At 55.2% G+C, this 13054-nt stretch overlaps 1 protein-coding gene across 1 annotated transcript; it reads right to left on the reverse strand.

Moving 5' to 3' along the window:
- Window positions 1-596: 596 nt before the first annotated feature.
- Window positions 597-9437, reverse strand: LOC130258247 (uncharacterized). Its single transcript, XM_056501455.1, has 10 exons — window positions 9228-9437; window positions 8832-8930; window positions 8286-8393; window positions 7591-7656; window positions 7235-7333; window positions 6678-6784; window positions 5673-5771; window positions 1956-2036; window positions 1000-1071; window positions 597-695 (listed from the first exon to the last, which is right to left on the reverse strand). Exons 1-7 carry the CDS (start codon window positions 9322-9324, stop codon window positions 5742-5744), a joined length of 606 nt encoding a protein of 201 aa, XP_056357430.1. The 5' UTR covers window positions 9325-9437; the 3' UTR covers window positions 597-695; window positions 1000-1071; window positions 1956-2036; window positions 5673-5741.
- Between the last annotated feature and the right edge of the window lie 3617 nt (window positions 9438-13054).

Below are 13054 nucleotides of genomic sequence, written 5' to 3' on the forward strand. Positions count from 1 at the left end.
CCCCAGGACAAGGCCCAGCAATTGGGAGGCCAATGAAAGCACTGGGCAGCAGCAGAACCCTCAGCAGAGTTATCTGGACAACCACTGACCATCCACAACTCCACATCAGCCTCACTGGGAATGTTTCCTCTCTACAAGTAGCCATCACATGCAGCTCTTTGGCGGGGAGACCAACAAAGCACTCACTGTTTTCTCCTCACGCAACACCAGATTCCGATGCAGCATAATATGAAGACAAGATCCAAAACAACAAGAAATTCTATTAACTTTAGCCTGCAGCGTGCATCCTGACAGAAAGCCTTTCCATCTTCCTTCTGGAAATCGGGAACATGTCTTGAGGTCCCGACTGCATCTGTGGGAGCAATGGAGAGTGTGAGCCCATGCTGTGCTCCACTGCTGAGCTGGCATCTCGCTGGATACAGCCAGGACAGCTGCAGCAGGAGGGACCTTGGTGCACGAGTCCCCTTTCCCAGGGGCTGGAAACAAGCTCCAGAGGCCTCAAAGCTGAGGTGCCTCCAGCTTTGGCTGCTGCTGGGCAGTGCAAGGGCAAGGGCTGAGCCTGGCACAGCAATTACCTTCAGTGGCTGTTCCAGTGCCTGTGCCTGGTGTCACTGTCCCTCCTGCAGGAGAGGCTGGCACCAAGCCACTGCTTCCTCTGGGAAATGCTTCCTTCGGCACAGACTTTTGCTCTATCACTTGAGAAAGGAAAAGGGACAGCTGCATCATATGTAAATATTCCCCTTTGGAGAGGTGGCATCTGCAGGAGCAATGCTTGGCAATCACATGGATAAGGTTCAAAAACATCTGGGATTTTAGGGCAGAGCCTGGGCCCTCACTCTCAAACAGCTGCAAGGCCTGAGCTGCAGGATCAGTGAGGGGATTGCACAGGGCGAGGGCACACACGAGCACGGCTCTGTCCTGGCACCTGCAGCGATGCCCCCTGGCCGAGCTTTGGGCTCTGAGCTCGCAGCTCTCCCAGGGGGAAAGGCCTTGACCTACCCTCACCAGCTCCCAGGGGCACTTCCCTGAATGTTGGTTGGGAAGCCAGATCACCTTCATCAACAAGTTCGTCTGCAAACAAAGGCAGGACAGAACAGCTCCCAGCACTGCAGGAGATCCTCAGGCTGCCTGGGGCTGGCAAAGGAGCCACACAAGGCACAGCCCTGGGGCACAGCCCTGGGCCCTTCCCTTCCCACTCTGCTCTTCTCATGGCTGCACAGAGCACACGGAAGGAGACACTGGCATTGCACATGGGAAGAGCATTGACAGCTAAATTCCCCTTCCTCCCTCTGACAGCGATCCGGTCGGATCACCCAATGAAAAAGTGGCAGGGTAATGATTACAGAAAACATCAACCTTCAGAAGAACTTCAAGGAAATGGCACATTGGTGAGTTCTCACCGCAGTGACACTGCTTATTCTGTCTGGAAAGGGACTTGAGATCTTGCCTCCAGCTTTCTCCACGGACTTCAAACTGTCATGTGCCAAGGCTTTCAGGTAATCTATGTCACGATCCCAATAATGGAGCGAGCATAGATCAGAAGCATTTCCATGATGTGCTGGGATCCCCTTCTGCCTTAGGGAAGTGGAAACTGCAAGGGGGTTGGGTAAGGCAGTGGGTGCCAGATGTGAATGGACTTGGCCAAAGCTGCAGAGGGCCTGGGGAGCTCTGGGCCGGCTCTGGTCAGTCTGCATCCTTTTCCCATGCCCTGTACAACATCCCTGGATGGGTGGCTGGAGCAACACAGGGCCCCGGTGCGCTTATAATCGTAACCTCAGCCTAAAGCTCTAGGGAAATCTGCAGCAGGCAGTGCCACAACTAACTCTCCTCGCATATATCTGCTTGAACAGCTCAGACAGCCCTAGGAATAGCCAGGCCCTCAGACAGGGTAGATCCTGGGGAAAGAGCTGCTGCCACAAAGCCCTGCAGAGGGCTGAGCCTGGCACAGCAATTACCTGTTGTGCCTGTGCCTGTGCCTGGCTTTGCCTTCCTTCCTTCAGGAAATGCTGCCGTCCATAGGGGCTTTCTGTTAATCCCTTGAGAAAGGAAGAGGTACAGCTGCATCAGGTGAAGCCAGTACATATCAGAAAAGTGGCCTCACCAGAAGGGAATACTAGTCAAAAACATAGATAATGGTCAGGAAAAGGCTGAGGTTTAGGGGCTCTGACATGGTTCTCATTTCCAAACCACCACCTCTTGTGATCTACTCTGAGATCAGGAAATTTCAGGGGATCTCAGGGTGTGCAGGTGGGGCACTTTGGGCTCCCTGTCAGCGGATGCCAAAGGCCTTCCTGCAGAGGCTGGGGAGAAGCTGCAGCCAGGCCAGGCTGGGAAACAGCCCTGCAGGGTGTGACAGCAGCACCAGGGCAGCCAGGCTGCCATGGATCCCTTCCTGCTGTGCCGGGCACGGCGTGTCCAGATGTGCAGAGAAAGCCCCTGGCTGCTGAGACACAGGAGAAGGCTGAGGGAAATGCACCCACCATGGCGTCTCTCCAGGTCGCTCAGCATCTTGTCCAGAAGTCTGTCTGCCTCCAGTGATTTCTTGTCTCCCATGTCTGGGTTGTTCCAACCAGGAGGACCTTAATGGAAAGTAGTTCCATTTCTCATTCAGGCTGCAGTGGCAGTGACTGCAGTGAGTGCTCCAAGGCACTCCCCCAGCTCTCCCTTCTGTTCAGGATCAGGGGCAGAGGCAGCACATTCCCGCAGTGGCCCCACACTGGGATGGAAGGAGCCTCTTGCAGGGCAGTCAGGGGAGAAAGGACTCCCTGGAGCTGCCAGCAGCCCTGAACCCAGCCCCAGTGAGGGCCAGGGCTTGGCAGCAACTCAGGCTGCCTGGGTCTGGCAAAGGAGCCACACAAGGCACAGCCATGGGACAGAGCCCCCTGGGCCCTTCCCTTCCCTTTCTGCTCTTCTCTGGGGCTGCACAGAGCACACGGAAGGAGGTACTGGCATTGCACATGGGAAGAGCATTGACAGCTAAATGCTCCTTCCTCCCACTGACAGGAATCCTGTGGGATCACCCAGGGCTCCAGAGGGGAGCATGGCAAGGATACCAGAATCCATCAAGCCTGACAATATGTAAAGGGAATCATCACAAGAGTGAGCCCTTGCCAAAGTGACACAGATTATTCTGTCAGGAAAGGCACACTGAGAACTTGTCTCCACCATGCTCTAGAATCTTCACACTGCCATTCACCAGATTTTCTAAATAACCCATGTCCCAATCCCAACCAAGATGGGAGCACAGATCAGAAGCATTGCCATGGTGTGCTGGGATCCACTTCAGCCCTAGGGACCTGGGCACTGCAAGGGGGTCAGGTAAGGCTGTGGGATCCAGATGTGAATGGACATGGCCAAAGCTGCAAAGGGGCCTGGGGAGTTCTGGGCTGGTTCTGGTCACTCTGCACACTGTTTGCAGGCCCTGTGCAACATCCCTGGCAGGGAGGCAGCCATGATGGCAGCTCAAGACTCAGTAGGACTCAAGCCCAGAGGCACAGCAATTACCTCCTGTGACTGTGCCTGGCATCGCCTCCCTTCCTGCAGCAGAGACTGGCACAGAGCCACTGCTTCCTCTGGGAATCGGAGCTGCCAGGCCAGTCTCTTCTTCAATCTCTGGAGAAAGGAAAAGGGACAGCTGGATCAGAAAGAGTTCTTTCCCACTGGGGAGGTGCCACATGCAGGAGGCAATGCTTGTCATAGTTATTGATAAGGATCACGATAAAGGCCAGGTTATGGGACTGGCCAGGGCCCCCCTTCTCCAAACAGCTGCCCCTCCTCATATTCTGAGAGGCCAGAAAATTTCAGGAGATCTCAGGATGTGCATGGCCCCTGGGGCACTTTTTGCTCCCTGTCAGCTGATGCCAAAGGCCTTCCTGCAGAGGCTGGGGAGAAGCTGCAGCCAGGCCAGGCTGGGAAACAGCCCTGCAGGGTGTGACAGCAGCACCAGGGCAGCCAGGCTGCCATGGATCCCTTCCTGCTGTGCTGGGCACGGCATGTCCAGATGTGCAGAGAAAGCCCCCGGCTGCTGAGTCTCAGGAGAAGGCTGAGGGAAATGTACCCACCACGGCGTCTCTCCAGATCACTCAGCATCTGGTCCAGAAGATTGGAGGCCTCTGGAGACTGACTATTTCCTATTTGTTTGTCCTTCCTTGTCAGAGAATCTTAAGACAAAGTATTTCAGTTTTTCCAGGAATGTATACCACAAAAGCAGTGCTCAGTTTGTGGGGTCAGCACTACTCACTACTCACACTACTCACACTACTCACCCCTGTGATGGGAGTTAGGCATGTGTGCAGATATAAGCAAAGGACCAGGAAAAGTCTTCCCTGCAGACACACCTGTAACTCAACAGCCAAAGGAACTTCAGTTACATGGTTCCAGCTGGATTGTCAATGATTATCCCTTGGTGGGAGAGTGGGAAAATACCTGCAGGTTGCTCCAGAGGCTGCAAATTTTCCTGAAGCCGAGCTACTTGACAAACCTCACACTCATCTAGAAGGGAGCACAGATGAGAAGCATTTCCATGGTGTACTGGGATCCCCTTCTGCCCTAGGGACCTGGGCACTGCAAAGGGGGTCAGGGAAGCCTACGGGATCCAGATATGAATGGACAAGGCCAAAGCTGCAGAGGGGCCTGGGGAGCTCTGGGCAGACTCATGGTCACTCTGCTCGCTCTGTCCATGCCCTGTGCAACAACCCTGGAGGGGCAGTTGCAGCACCCTTCTGTTAGTCCCGAGAGGAAATCCTCCCGAAATCCCTGGGTAAAATTGCAGCAGGCAGTGACACAACCATCCCTCCCAACCTCTCTCCGTCTTTCTACTTGGCCAGCTCCCCCTGCCCCAGGGTACAGAGTCAGGCCCTGTCAGGACATACTGGAGCCCTGCTCTCCCCCTCTGCCCTTTCCCCACCATGGGCACCCCTTGCAGCCCCTCCCAGGTTTTGGGCTGTGTCTCCCACAGAGGGAGCCCAGCAGGACTGCTCAGCACCCGAGTGCCCTGAGCCTGCTCGGGATAATTCCTCTGGGCTGTGCTGCTCTTGTCCGGGCTGTGCCCGCTCTGCCCAGCAGCAGAGATGGCAGCTCAAGGCTCAGCAGGGCTCAGGCCCAGAGGCACAGCAATTACCTCCTGTGACTGTGCCTGGCATCGCCTCCCTTCCTGCAGCAGAGGCTGGAACAGAACCACTGCTTCCTCCGGGAAATGGAACCTTCAGCACAGTCTTTCCTTTCATTGCTGGATGAAGAGACAAATGGATCAGATGGATCCGTTCCCCATTGGAGAGGTGCCATCAACAGGAAGCAATGCTTGTCAGAGTCATGGATATGGATCAGGAAATCATAGAATTTTCCTGAATTTTCCAAGGCCCAACCATCTCCAAAAAGCTGCCCTTACTGATCTACCCCAAGACTGGGAAATTTCAGGAGATCTCAGGGTGTGCATGGCCCTTGGGGCACTTTTTGCTCCCTGTCAGCTGATGCCAAAGGCCTTCCTGCAGAGGCTGGGGAGAAGCTGCAGCCAGGCCAGGCTGGGAAACAGCCCTGCAGGGTGTGACAGCAGCAGAGGGGCAGCCAGGCTGCCATGGATCCCTTCGTGCTGTGCCGGGCATGGCGTGTCCAGATGTGCAGAGAAAGCCCCCGGCTGCTGAGTCTCAGGAGAAGGCTGAGGGAAATGCACCCACCATGGCGTCTCTCCAGGTCGCTCAGCATCTTGTCCAGAAGTCTGTCGGCCTCCTGCAATTTCTTGTCTCCTATGTCCGGGTTGTTCCAACCAGGAGGACCTTAATGGAAAGCAGTTCCATTTCTCATTCAGGCTGCAGGGCCAGTGACTGCAGTGAATGATCCCCAGCTCTCCCTTCCGCTCAGGATCAGGGGCAGAGGCAGCACATTCCTGAAATGGCCCCACACTGGGATGGAAGGAGCCTCTTGCAGGGCAGTCAGGGGAGAAAGGACTCCCTGGAGCTGCCAGCAGCCCTGAACCCAGCCCCAGTGAGGGCCAGGGCTTGGCAGCAGCTCAGGCTGCCTGGGGCCAGCAAAGGAGCCACACAAGGCACAGCCCTGGGACAGAGCCCTGGGCCCTTCCCTTCCCTTTCTGCTCGTCTCTGGGGCTGCACAGAGCACACGGAAGGAGACACTGGCATTGCACATGGGAAGAGCATTGACAGCTAAATGCTCCTTCCTCCCACTGACAGTAATCCTGTGGGATCACCCAGGGCTCCAGAGGGGAGCATGGCAAGGATACCAGAATCCATCAAGCCTGACAATATGTAAAGGAAATCATCACAGGAGAGAGCCCTTGCCAAAGAGACAAAGATTATTCTGTCAGGAAAGGCACACTGAGAACTTGCCTCCACCATGCTCTAGAATCTTCACACTGCCATTCACCAGATTTTCTAAATAACCCATGTCCCAATCCCAACCAAGATGGGAGCACAGATCAGAAGCATTGCCATGGTGTGCTGGGATCCCCTTCTGCTTTAGGGACCTGGGCACTGCAAGGGGGTCAAGTAAGGCTGTGGGATCCAGATGTGAATGGACATGGCCAAAGCTGCAAAGGGGCCTGGGGAGCTCTGGGCTGGTCACTCTGCACACTGTTTGCAGGCCCTGTGCAACATCCCTGGCAGGGAGGCAGCCAAGATGACAGCTCAAGGCTCAGTAGGACTCAGGCCCAGAGGCACAGCAGTTACCTCCTGTGACTGTGCCTGGCATCGACTCCCTTCCTGCAGCAGAGACTGGCACAGAGCCACTGCTTCCTCTGGGAATCGGAGCCACCAGCCCAGTCTCTTCTCAATCTCTGGAGAAAGGAAAAGGGACAGCTGGATCAGAAAGAGTTTTTTCCCACTGGGGAGGTGCCACCTTCAGGAGGCAATGCTTGTCATAGATATTGATAAGGATCAGGATAAAGGCCAGGTTATGGGACTGGCCAGGGCCCCCCCTTCTCCAAACAGCTGCCCCTCCTCATGTACTGGGACATCAGGAAATTTCAGGGGATCTCAGGATGTGCATGGCCCATGGGGCAGTGTGAGCACTCTGTGAGCTGATGCCAAAGGCCTTCCTGCAGAGGCTGGGGAGGAGCTGCAGACAGGCCAGGCTGGGAAACAGCCCTGCAGGGTGTGACAGCAGCACCAGGGCAGCCAGGCTGCCATGGATCCCTTCCCGCTGTGCCGGGCACGGCGTGTCCAGATGTGCAGAGAAAGCCCCCGGCTGCTGAGTCTCAGGAGAAGGCTGAGGGAAATGCACCCACCACGGCTTATCTCCAGATCACTCAGCATCTGGTCCAGAAGATTGGAGTCATCCTGGATCTCACTGTTTCCTGTTGGTTTCTTCTTCCTTCTCAGGGAACCTTAAGAAAAAGTGTTTCAATTTTTCCTGGAATGGATCCCACAAAAGGAGACCTCAGCTTGTGGGGTGAGTAGAGACAGACTACTACTACTATAGACTACTACGATTGGAACTTGGCTCCTGTGTAGCATCCGCCAAGGGATTAGGAAAAGCCTTCCCTGCAGACACATCTGTAACTGAATAGCCACAGAAGCTTCAGTCATGTGGTTCCTGCCAGGTTGTCAATTATTATTCCTTGGAGGAAGAGTGAGAACATACCTGCAGGTTGCTCCAGAGGCTGCAAATCTTCATGAAGCCGAGCTACTTGAGAGCCCTCACGCTCATCTAGAAGGGAGCACAGATGAGAAGCATTTCCATGGTGTGCTGGGATCCCCTTCTGCCCTAGGGACCTGGCTACTTCAAAGGGGGTCAGGTAAGCCTATGGGATCCAGATATGAATGGACAAGGCCAAAGCTGCAGAGGGGCTTGGGGAGCTCTGGGCAGACTCATGGTCACTCTGCTCGCTCTGTCCATGCCCTGTGCAACAACCCTGGAGGGGCAGTTGCAGCACCCTTCTGTTAGTCCCAGAGAGGAAATCCTCCCGAAATCCCTGGGTAAAATTGCAGCAGGCAGTGACGCAACCATCCCTCCCAACCTCTCTCCGTCTTTCTACTTGGCCAGCTCCCCCTGCCCCAGGGTACAGAGTCAGGCCCTGTCAGGACATACTGGAGCCCTGCTCTCCCCCTCTGCCCTTTCCCCACCATGGGCACCCCTTGCAGCCCCTCCCAGGTTTTGGGCTGTGTCTCCCACAGAGGGAGCCCAGCAGGACTGCTCAGCACCCGAGTGCCCTGAGCCTGCTCAGGATAATTCCTCTGGGCTGTGCCGCTCTTGTCCGGGCTGTGCCCGTTCTGCCCAGCAGCAGAGATGGCAGCTCAAGGCTCAGCAGGGCTCAGGCCCAGAGGCACAGCAATTACCTCCTGTGACTGTGCCTGGCATCGCCTCCCTTCCTGCAGCAGAGGCTGGAACAGAACCACTGCTTCCTCGGGCAAACAGAGCCTTCAGCACAGTCTTTCCTTTCATTGCTGGATGAAGGGACAAATGGATCAGATGGATCCGTTCCCCATTGGGGAGGTGCCATCAACAGGAAGCAATGCTTGTCAGAGTCATGGATATGGATCAGGAAATCATAGAATTTTTCTGGATTTGCCAGGGCCCAACCTTCTCCAAAAAGCTGCCCTTACTGATCTACCCCAAGACTGGGAAATTTCAGGGGATCTCAGGGTGTGCATGGCCTGTGGGGCACATTGGGCTCCCTGAAGCCAAAGGCCTTCCTGCAGAGGCTGGGGAGAAGCTGCAGCCAGGCCAGGCTGGGAAACAGCCCTGCAGGGTGTGACAGCAGCAGCGGGGCAGCCAGGCTGCCATGGATCCCTTCCCGCTATGCCAGGCACAGCGTGTCCAGATGTGCAGAGAAAGCCCCCGGCTGCTGAGACACAGGAGAAGGCTGAGGGAAATGCACCCACCAAGGCGTCTCTCCAGGTCGCTCAGCATCTTGTCCAGAAGTCTATCGGCCTCCCGCAATTTCTTTTCTCCTGTGTCATGTGTGTGGACTGTTGGTAGACCTTAGAGCAAAACAGTTCCACTTCATATGTATGTGTCGAGTAAATCCTTTGGAGCCACACGTGAATGGACACAGCCAGAGTTGCAGAGGGGTCTGGGGAACTCTGGGCTGGCCCTGGTCAGTCTGCACACTTTTTCCATGCCCTGTGCAACATCCCTGGAGCTGCCCAGGGCCCCTGTGGGCTCTCTCCCTCCCACAGAGGAAAGCCTCCCTAAAGCCCTATGCAGAACCATCCCCAACGCTTCCTGGGGAGAAGGGAGCGCTGTCCCAGGAAAGGGGAGCCAGGCCGCCGGCTCACCTGCTCCCCGCGCTGGCCACGGAGCTGCCTGGGCAGCCCTGGCAGGCAGGGCCACTGCCAGGAGGAGCAGGAGGAAGAGGCGCAGAGCAAGGGCCATGGTGCCTTGCCCTCTGCCAGTCCCGCAGCTCTTGCTGCCACCGCTGTGCTGCCACCGCTGTCCCAATGTCAGCACCACTGCCGCCGCCGCTGCTGCGCCGCAACAGTTGTGCTCAAGGACTGAGTGGTCGGTGGCTGTGGTGCTGTGCAACCACGGGGCTCTGGGACCTCTGTGACCTCAGAGCCTGCTGTGACCTCAGCCTGCTGTCACCCCAGAGCCTGCTGTGACCTCATGGCCTTAGCTGTACTCCCAGAGTGTACCCCCATCTGTACAAATGGCCTGCCTTGACTGTAAATGTATTGCTTTATCAAAGGGCCATTGCTTAACAAGACTTTTGTTTTGCCTGCTGACATTGCTGGTCAGGCTCTGTCCCTGGAGATGCTCTTGATGCCTCCCCACTTTTCCGGGCATGGCCTTGGAGGAGGTGCAGGCCCAGATGATGCCACTGAAGGAGATGTGCCCTGGCCCAGGGATGCTCAGCATGGGCTCCCCCAGCCCCTCGGGGCCCCTGGTCACAGCAGCCCCTGCCTGGCTCCTGCTTGCCCGCACCGTGGGCATCCATGGCTGCTCCTGGACATGGAGCTCAGCCAGTGCTGGTGCCGTGTGGGCTTTGCTGGTGGTAACACCCAGACATAGCTGTTACCACTCAAATTCTTTATTTGAATATAAAACATCTGCCAAGCCCTGCCCTGGCGGACAGGGTCTGCCGAACTTCAGACTAGGCTGGGGAGCAGGGCCAGGGTCTTCAGGGGCAGGGGTTCTTTTTTCAGAGATGTGGGTGCTGGGACACACTCAAGACAGGGCTGCAGCCAGGGCAGATGGGGACAGACATGAAGGACTGGAATGAGTCAAGTTCTTGATTTCACGACCCATTGCACCCCCTGCCCAGTCAGGAGCCAGGGCTGGCTGTGGCCCTGGGCTCATGGCAGGGCTCCTGCTCGGGGCTGCTCCTGTGCCTTGGGCCTCTGGGCACTCTGGGCAGCCTCGGGAGCAGCTGCAGCAGGAGGGACCTTGGTGCACGAGTCCCCTTTCCCAGGGGCAGGGAACGAGCTCCAGAGGCCTCGAAGATGAGGCACCTCCAGCTTTGGCTGCTGCCAGGTCATGCAAGGGCAAGGGCTGAGGCTGGCACAGCAATTACCTCCTGTGCCTGTGCCTGTGGTTGGTGTCACTTTTCTTCATTCATTAGGGGCTGCCAATGATCCACTGCCTCCTCTGGGAAATGTCTCCTCCTGTATGGTCTTTTGGCTAGTCCCTTGGGAAAGGAAGAGGTAGAGTTGCATCAGATGGAAACGTTCCTGATTTTGCTGCTGGCAACTTGCCAAATAAAGGAATAAGGTTCAAAAACATCTGGGTTTTTAGCGCAGAGCCAGGGCCCTCACTTACGTAGAACTGCTGGGCCTGAGTCACAGGATCAGTGAGGGGATTGCACAGGGCGAGGGCACACACGAGCACGGCTCTGTCCTGCCACCTGCAGCGATGCCCCCCTGGCCGAGCTTTGGGCTCTGAGCTGGCAGCTCCCCCAGGGGGAAAGGCCTTCACCTACCCTCACCAGCTCCCAGAGGCACTTCCCTGAATGTGGGTTTGGAAGCCAGATCACCTTCCCCAATAGGTTCATCTGCAAAGAAAGGCAGGACAGAACAGCTCCCAGCACTGCAGGAGATCCTCAGGCTGCCTGGGGCTGGCAAAGGAGCCACACAAGGCACAGCCCTGGGGCACAGCCCTGGGCCCTTCCCTTCCCTCTCTGCTCTTCTCGTGGCTGCACAGAGCACACGGAAGGAGACACTGGCATTGCACATGGGAAGAGCATTGACAGCTAAATGCTCCTTCCTCCCTCTGACAGGAATCCTATGGGATCACCCTGGGCTCCTGGAGGGAGCAGGGCCAGTGTAATGTTCTCTGGTGCCATGTCCGAGACTTAGACACCACACTGTAAGATTCATGTCCCAAAAAGCGCTTTATTCTTCTCAACTTCACCTTTAATACTGTTCTTAATGTTCCTTGTCAAGCACATATGATTCTTTGAATGTTCATGCTGCTCAGCTCTCTGACTAATAGCTTCTGCAGCTTAGTCTGGAACTCACTGTGTCAAATCCCTGTCTGCTTCTGAATCTGTCCTATCACTGTTCCCTGGAGGCCTATCTATCAGACCAGCCTGCTTCTTCCGTGCATGGCTGAATCAACCCAGCAACAACCCAGCTTGTACTGCGACAATTCCCCATTTCCTTTTTATTAATTTGACGCAAAAAATTTCCAAATGCAAGATGCAGCTTATTCTCTGTTATCTTACCTGCAAGGGCCCTTTTGCATGCAAGATGACATTGACAGCATAAAGTCAAGTTGAATGAAGCTTTTTCCTAGTTTAATAAATTTGGCTGTCTTAGATGGTGATGACTTCCATGTTCCTGAAGCTGCAGTGCTTATGTTCAGGAGCGGTTGGTTAAATTTCCTACCTTCTCGTTTCACATATCCCAATTGCACTGCTTAAAAATGGAATTATAACTACACTATATAACCATAAAACTTTAAACCTCTTCGTTTGAAATTATAACTTAATAAAACATTCAGCTTTAGAACTATGCTGTCCAAGTTTAGGACAAAACTGGGGGGAAAGCCTCCAAAGGAGCCCCCCAAAATAAACCCCCCTCACAATTCCTCCCCCCCACTGGGCTCGGAGAGAATTTTACTCGGGGGAAAAAGTGGAAAAAACTTGTTTATTAACAAACACAAGAAAAAACACTTCCCAGCAACAGGAAAGTACAATCCCAGATGACAAAAGAACTGTTTTCACCGAAGTGAGAGACGGTCGCTGCTGGGAAGGGCGAGAAGCTTCTTGGGCAGGCTCCGGAGGCAGTCTCTGATGCTCAGGTCCCGTCCGGAGCCGGTACAGATCTTGGGGCTGAAGGAGAGAAAGGGGGAGGGGAAGGCAGCAGCAGCCAGGGCAGAGCCGGGGCAGCAGCAGCAGCAGCGGGGCAGAAGCAATAGGGCAAAAGCAGCAGGGCTGGGGTAGCAGCAAGCAGCAAGCAGCAGCAGCAGCAGCAGCAGCAGCAGCAGCAGCAGCAGCAGGCAAGCCAAGCAAGCACAGCCCGGGGCACCACCCCCCCAGGGGGGAGAAAGGGCACCGGCGGCAGCTCCATGCAGACAGCGAGGTGTGGGAGCGGGAGAGGAGCAGACAAAACACCAACCCAGGACATTCCACCCCTTATCCCATATCGTGAACGTTACACACGATTGGGATATACACCCACTCACTACAACGTAAAAGCTTTCATCCGACTTCCGCAAACCTTCATCACTTACACATTTCCTCTCATTTCACTTACTCAGACCTTCAACACTTACATATGTCTTTCTGTCTCATCCTACAATCAGTTCTCCCTGTGGTATACACCGTGTTGTTCCATCTTCCTGCATTATCCACCACGTGCATCCTGGTCCTTGAGCAAAGACAATCCCACGAATGGGTTTGCCTGTACTCGAGGCAGGATTAACCCACACTGCCTTTCCTAACAGACCTCTAACATGGGCCACTGGGACTTTATCTCCATCCACTATATTAAGGGAGTCAGACTGGGCAGGACCTGCTCGGTTGATGGAACCTCTGGTGTTAACTAACCAAGTAGCCTTTGCTAGATGTTGTTCCCAGTTCTTAAAAGACCCCCCACCTAATGCCTTCAAGGTGGTTTTCAGTAATCCATTGTACCTTTCCACTTTACCTGCAGCTGGTGCATGG

This window comes from Oenanthe melanoleuca, chromosome 12 (assembly GCF_029582105.1).
Source record: "Oenanthe melanoleuca isolate GR-GAL-2019-014 chromosome 12, OMel1.0, whole genome shotgun sequence".
Classification (NCBI taxonomy): Eukaryota; Metazoa; Chordata; class Aves; order Passeriformes; family Muscicapidae; genus Oenanthe; species Oenanthe melanoleuca.

Excerpts from the sequence above, each read along its gene's own strand:
- LOC130258247 (XM_056501455.1), bottom strand. The coding sequence starts at position 9,324 with ATGGCCCTTGCTCTGCGCCTCTTCCTCCTGCTCCTCCTGGCAGTGGCC. Across the intron at positions 7,334-7,590 it reads GCCTCTGGAGCAACCTGCAG|GTTCCCTGAGAAGGAAGAAG; the intron begins GTATGTTCTCAC and ends CTTTTTCTTAAG. Across the intron at positions 6,785-7,234 it reads TGATCTGGAGATAAGCCGTG|AGATTGAGAAGAGACTGGGC; the intron begins GTGGGTGCATTT and ends TCCTTTCTCCAG.